The sequence below is a fragment of the Cryptomeria japonica genome, chromosome 9 (genome assembly GCF_030272615.1).
Source record: "Cryptomeria japonica chromosome 9, Sugi_1.0, whole genome shotgun sequence".
NCBI classification, from domain to species: domain Eukaryota; kingdom Viridiplantae; phylum Streptophyta; class Pinopsida; order Cupressales; family Cupressaceae; genus Cryptomeria; species Cryptomeria japonica.
The window spans coordinates 574,588,054-574,595,299 of NC_081413.1; the positions used below are offsets into that span (position 1 = coordinate 574,588,054).

At 33.3% G+C, this 7,246-nt stretch overlaps 1 protein-coding gene across 1 annotated transcript; it reads left to right on the top strand.

Moving 5' to 3' along the window:
* The first annotated feature begins 470 nt into the window (after window positions 1-470).
* On the top strand, window positions 471-4,455 carry LOC131062845 (WAT1-related protein At1g21890). The gene is made up of 7 exons (XM_057996584.2): window positions 471-659; window positions 1,206-1,265; window positions 1,343-1,459; window positions 1,555-1,786; window positions 1,869-2,030; window positions 3,302-3,453; window positions 4,020-4,455. The coding sequence occupies exons 1-7, from the start codon at window positions 487-489 to the stop codon at window positions 4,192-4,194; spliced, it is 1,071 nt and encodes a 356-aa protein (XP_057852567.2). The 5' UTR covers window positions 471-486; the 3' UTR covers window positions 4,195-4,455.
* Window positions 4,456-7,246: the final 2,791 nt, after the last annotated feature.

A 7,246-nucleotide genomic window follows, 5' to 3' on the forward strand; every position in this document is an offset into this window, starting at 1 on the left:
AGCACGAGTCTATCGACTGAAACTTCTTTAGATAAGAGGCAAACACGATCCTAACCTCATCTTTTATGATGTCAGAGCTTTGCACTCAGTAAAACTCGGTTTCTGATAAGCTCGTTTGGAACTATTCTTCACGAAAAAACCAAAAACCCATTGAAAAAAAACAATTCAACTTATTTGAAGCAAATAAAAATAAATTTTTCCACCAAAAAAATATATGTGGTCAAAATTTTATGCATAATTTAGGCCGTTAAACCAGTTCTATTCCTCTCAGTAAAGTACAGATGGAGTGGACAACAATTCTACGTCTTAACAGTGCAGTTATACGAGACAAGATCTGTCTTATCAAAGCACGTGTAAAACATTTTATTATAGACACATTCCATATGTTTCATACTATCTGATTAAAGTGTTATTCTAGCTGTGTATAAAAGGCTGATGAAGCCTTATTTGAATGGACAAGCCTTTGAGAATTTACTAGTTTCAACAATGGAGAAATTCACACCATATGTTGGGCAGTTTGTAATTCAATTGACATATGCAGGCATGAACGTCATTGTAAGACTTGCTCTGCAAGATGGACTCAGTCATTATGCTTTTGTGACATATAGGCAGGCTATTGCAACATTAGCCATTCTTCCTTTTGCTTATGTTATAGAAAGGTTTGTATCAATTCTCTGCCCTGTAATTTCACAGGCTCTTTCTTACTGATGAACAGATGTTTTAATGCATCATTACTTGTTGGCTCGATAATCTTTTTGGATTCGATTGAGTTTCGGATCATACTCATCATAATTCTCTTCTCTAACTATTTCATCCTAATGATGGATCATGGAGCATGATCTGCAATATTGATGATGACAAAGTTTTAAGTAGTCAAATCTAGAAAGAATATCAAACTAATATTATAGACTGAAAATCTCATGGTTTTAAGCATTGCTACTTGATTAATCTGTTTGGATTTGACTGTGTAAAATGTTTTTATCATCAACGTAACTCAATCATGATTCTCTTCTTTAAATATTTCATCCTGATGATGGATAATAGAATATGATCATTAAAGTTGATGATGAAAAAGTTTTATGCAGTCAAATCCAAAAAGATTATCATGCAAACATTATAGACAGTGGAAATCTCATGATTCTATACTTGATTAATGTAAGATCTCATGGTTCTAAGCATTGCTACTTGATTAATGGTTCTTACAGAGAGCAGAGGCCAAAAATGACATGGTTCATCTTGCTCCAAATCTTCTTGCTTGCATCTGGGTAAGTAAATGTTCTTCTGAGACAGTGGTTTGTAAATTAAATAGGGCACTGGATCAACATTTTCTTTTCCTTGACAGGATCACTGTCAGTCAGAACTTTTACTTTCAAGGAGTCTATTACACTTCTGCCACTTTTGGTTCAGCAGCTCTAAACCTGATACCAATTATTACATTTGTGATGGCTACTTTTGTAAGGTGCAGTCTTTATCTTATCTCTATAGCATCACATGCAAACTATGTAGATACAGTATCAGCATTGACCTGACATTATTCTACATGGGTTTTTGTAGATTGGAGAGATTTGACATTAGAACTTTGAGAGGAAAAGCAAAGCTTGCTGGTACAATTGTTTGTGTGAGTGGTGCCATGATTATGACCTTCTACAAGGGTCCTTCTTTTAGAATGTCTTCATCATCTGCTCATGAGACATCCAATCCAAAGTCTGTTAATAATAACATGGCACTGGGCTCCATCTTGGTTTATGGAGGGATCACAGCTTGGTCTGCGTGGATTGCCTTTCAGGTAAATTTATCATTTCCCTAGGCCACCTTTATGTCATTCATTACAATTAAATACTGATATTGATCTCTTGAATTGAATGCAGGGCCCTGTTATAAAAAGATACCCAGCCTACTTATCCTTGACAACACTCACATGTCTCTTTGCAGCAGTGCAGTCTGGTTTAGTTGGTATCATATGTGAGCGCAACAAATTGACGGTGTGGGCCATACGGTCCAATATTCAGCTTCTCAGTGTTTTGTACTCGGTAATCATATTTACATATCACAGATCTTTTTAACAAAACATTATATATTGCTAACACAACACTATCTATCTATTGCTCACTGTAAATGAGAAATCATATAAACCATGAGAGGATTCATCTTATTACTCAGCCTGATTCTTAATTAGTGCATTTGTAGGAATTGGCTTGATAGGGTGACAGTCATGTAGCCTAATCTACCACTATTCTGGCTTTGCACACTGTTAGGTCAATACAGGTAGAAATAATCAATGTTAGTTTTATACCCATTTCACTTACAGTGTTTCAATATTTAGATAAATTGGTTTTGAAGGGACCACAAATTTTGTTTATCAGATAGAACAAGAAGTTTTTTTTAATGAGACAAGCATAATACAATCACAAGGAGACAAAATTTAACATATTTACAACCAAGTTACCAAACACTAAACAGTACCCAAATTATCAAAATTTGGAGATTTATCTGTTGAATGTTGAAAAGCATGATTGTAGATCTATACCCAGTGTAGAATCTACCTATTTATCTCTTGAAACTTGATGCAGGTCCATGATGCTACACTTGCAAGCATTTTTAAAGTTTTTATTAGTTTATTACACATATAAATGTTTATCTTATTATAGTGCGATGGTTAAGTGAGCATGCACTCAATATGGCTGCCCTTAAATTTTCCTTACCATTCATTGCCTGCTGTTGTTACAGTGGAATGGTAAGGCTATTTTCTAATCCTTTCACTATAGATGGAGAAAAAAAATCAAATGAATATATGTTTAGAATAGTTATAAAATGGTTTGGTTTAAACAGTATATTCTATGTTTTGATTTTGTTAGGTGGTTCATTGTAAATCATATTAATAGATGGATGATATTAGAGAAGCGAATGTGATTTCAGATGAGCCACTTCAATAAGTCAAATCTTACAGTGTGCTGTTTAAACTCGACTGCTGTGAAATGAAACAACAAAGCACAAATAAAAGTACAGTTTATCATTAACTACAAATTTACAAATGGGTCTCTATCTAATGGACATCCTTGTACCCAAAGAGAAAAAGATATGTAAAATAAGGAATATATAAAAGAAATCTTGGGAGGTCAGACAAAAGAGTCAATGTAATGGGTGGAGTTGTCCAGTAAGATCAAACAAGACTGCCAACAACAATGCACATTCTTTAATCCAGTACAGATGCTGTTAAATATCTACAGTGATGTCAATGATAGTGACCACCCATAAACTAGATTCCATTGTATATTTATATGTTGAAGTTCAATTTGTGCAGGGTATCATATGCTCAGCAATTGGGTTCTATGTACAAGCATGGTGTATCCAGAAAAAAGGGCCTGTCTTTGTAGGGGTGTTCAGTCCATTGTGCACAATATCAACAGCTGTACTGGAATTTCTCCTCCTCCATGTCTCACTTTATTTGGGAAGGTCAGTTTTCATTCAAATCTCTCTCGATCAGATTCAATGCTAAGAAAAATATCTGATCCTTTTCTTGTACAAAATTTTTGTATTGAAGTGATTTGTAATTCTCAATTTTTCTCTCCAAGAACAATGGGAATCCAACCCTCCTTTTGGGTTTAGTTGAAAGGCCACATCACCTTAGATTCACTATTTTGTTCATACTTTTCATAAGTTGGTTTGGCACAGGCTTAGAATCTAATCTGCTTAATGCTTCCTTCTCAACTTATGGATTAAACTATTTAATATTCTTTAAGCTTTTAAGGTCATTGGCATGACTTTATCAAGCACTACCCTAATATATATTAGTTTTCTACCAAGGAAATGAATATGCCTGCCAAAGTAGATTGCATTCCACTAAGCAGAATAGGCTTTTTCTAAAGTCAAGTAGCTTAAGAATTTGCATTAAGTATGGTTTATTCTTTGATTATTTAGTAACGAAGTCATGCAAAATACTCAAGCTACTCAGAAACTGTTTGCAAGCTGTTTCTTCTTTTACTAATATTTAATTGGTGTTTCATCTTTTCAATATGCAGTTTGTTAGGAGCATTTTTTATCATCTTGGGACTTTATTCTGCACTATGGGGTAAAGCAAAGGACCAGCAGAAGACTGATGAGATGCCAAGTGGAGATAAAGAAGCACAAGCACATGCACAGCAACCCAAGGAGAAAAGTCCTCAGCTTTTGAGAAAGGAAGAGAGCATTGTTTAATCTTACAAAACATAGCTAGGCCCTGCCCTACTCAATCATATAAAAAACATTCTTCTTTCCCAAATAAGTTTATTTTTGTCCAAAGGAAGGCAATTGTCACACTAAATTAGATTAGAAACAAGATAAATTTTCTTTCTCAGAAAAGTTGTCTGTTACTTCTGTTGCAGTTTTGCTGCTGCTCTTTTAGTAGGGTTTCAGGTGCCCTTCAAAATCTGATTTACTCTTTTTAATAAAAAAGGTGGAATGATAATTTAAAATTCATGACAGTAGAAAAACATTTCTTCTTTGATTTTTAGTATCAAATGTTTTTTGATCTAATGTATGTATAATTTTAGAACATTATAAATGCTATGTTTTGATTAGATAAAGTGGAAAGGGCCCAAACCCATTACAAGACAATCAAAAAAGCGAAACTAAAAACCACTAGAAGCAAAACAGCCAAAAGTCAAACACCACTCTCACAAGGTGTGAGACAAACCAACACCACACTAAGAAAAAAAATTGACCAAGGTAAAAAACTGTTGGCAAACAAGGGTTGTGACCCGATAAATGCTATTTAACATGAGTATTAATTACACATATCTAATAAATTTTTATGATTGAAATAAGTGTTCTTAAATATATGGTTTAGATGCTGTCCACTCTAAATTCTTTTTGTTAGTTTCTCTATACTATCACATAGACTAGAATGTCTTACAAAGGTTTGGGTGGCATAGAAAAGGAGTTAGAAGAAATCATATTATAAACTACTTATAACATAAATCTATCGTAACCCACATTTTATAATAATAATAAGTTCTAGTTATGTAAGTAGATGTTTTGAAGAAATGAGAGTTGCTTCGATGATATGTAAGATTCTAGGATTGTCACGGATTTATTTAATATTTGTTCCGTATATGAAAGTTTTCATGCTTAGAAAATATGGAACCCATACTATTAAATGATGGTCATATAAATTGATACGCATGAGAAATGAGAGTTGTTTGGATGATAAATCAATTTTTATGTGTAAAGAAAAACAAACTTTTCTTCAACGGTGATTTAGAATAATTTAATAGAATGGTTATGTGTAAGAACAAGTTAACATAGATTTAGTGGGTGTTGGTTTGTGCACTCTAAAATCAAATGCAAAGCTATAAAAAAAACAAAGAACGACTAATGTTACTTTTCTCTGTTTCCAAAGTGCGTGTCATGTTTGATGAAGATTATGAACCTTGACTATATCTATCTATAAAGTGTGACCACTCTATCAATGAAGTGTTTTAGACCCTATGTTGAACTTGTGCTTTGTTTGAGATCATGTCCACAAGTCTAGGTCAGTTATATGACCATAGATTTATCCATTGCATCTAGATTTGACCCTATGTAATGTATATATCAAATATATTGTTCACCACTCAATCTTTGTCTACAATTCTCTTCTTTGATATTTGATGACTAGTGGCATTTTAAAATACCTAAAATGGGCTATGATTTTGTTGCAACGAGACATGTTCTCCAAGGTCAACCCCCAAATATTTTTAAAAAATATCAAAGATAGCATATAAACACCCTAAGATGCTATATGTACATATTCGTCACTCCTTTTTAATGCATCATATATAAACACTTTGTTGTTGATTACCAATTTAACGCTCTAGAATGAGAGAGAAATATGGAAATTCTATGATACTTGAGGGTGATAAATGAATGTCACTAAATACTAGCACAAAACATCAAATTTTGTAAACATATCTACTTATTTGGCTAAAGGTGTGAAAATAAATGAGGCCGATTGACCAAATTTAAGTTTGTGATCAAAAGGTCAACCCATAACTATAGAAATAACCTTAGGTGGACAAACAATAATATCTAGGTATAGAAAAATTAAATTAACATAAGTGTATGGATAGATGTGATAAAGGTATGGATATGAGTAATGTATTGGAGTATTTGTGTATAAGAATAATGTAGGGGTTGGGTTTGATTAAAGGCTAGGGAATAAACCTAACTTCAAATAAGATCATTTTATTTATCGATATGTAATGTATCAAGAAATTTTCTTAAAATAGGAAAATCCTATATGGAAAATGGCATGGGTATGCAAACTTCACCATTATATTTTCCCCACTTTGATGTGCATGTGAATCCTAAAATAATCATGCATCCTAAAATATATAACACTCACAAACATGCCTTTAAATTACATTTTTAAATATTAAGCAATACAAAAGGGGATCCATGTAAAGTATGAAGCAAGAAAGGTGTCATCATGTAAACATGTCCTTTAATATGCATTCTCCATGGGAAGCTACACTAAAGAAGAAACCATGTAATGAGTAAATTTTGTGTCATGAATAAAAATTAACTACAAACAAGGAACTTGCTATTATCTAGGATATAGGGGAATGAAAAAGAGTAAACTTAGAAAAAAAACTTGTTTAGAAAATGATCATAGTGTGTTTGTCTTAGTCCATGGGATGAGAAGGCTTGGAGTGCATGACATGTCATGGTGTATTGTTCTATATAGTCAAGGTGAAGAGTTTCTATAGCATATGTCACAACTACCTTAAATCTCAACATAAAATTGAACTAATGAAAATTTATACCACCTTCAATTGGTTCTATCCATAGGATAAAAAATATTAGATAGAAAGGTATACATAAAATCAAATCTAATGCATAAGTAAATATGTGACCATATAATCATATAATGCATTAGCAGTAATGAATACATGATGCAGGAGCATCCCTGGTCTATGAGCAATCTTGCATCAACCAAAAATATTTCCTTTTAGTTTAGTTCTTATTCAGTTTAGTGTGCAGTTTTCTGTGTTCCTGTTGGTAGGTGTCAGTAGTTGCTTGCTTTTCATTGCAGATCCTATTTTCAGTTTCCAGGCTAGCTCATGTGCTTAATTCCAGATTTTCAATCCATTTGGATTCTTTTCTGGCTAGTTATCGCTCCCGGTTTGATTGTTTCTGGGTTCCGGGACAGTTCTTGAGTTTACCAGTTGGTTTTCCTTCATTTCTGGAGCGGTTTCTTGGTGTGTGGATCTATTTGGGGACTTGTCTG

Excerpts from the sequence above, each read along its gene's own strand:
- LOC131062845 (XM_057996584.2), top strand. The coding sequence starts at position 487 with ATGGAGAAATTCACACCATATGTTGGGCAGTTTGTAATTCAATTGACA. Across the intron at positions 1,787-1,868 it reads CTGCGTGGATTGCCTTTCAG|GGCCCTGTTATAAAAAGATA; the intron begins GTAAATTTATCA and ends AATTGAATGCAG. Across the intron at positions 2,031-3,301 it reads TTCTCAGTGTTTTGTACTCG|GGTATCATATGCTCAGCAAT; the intron begins GTAATCATATTT and ends CAATTTGTGCAG.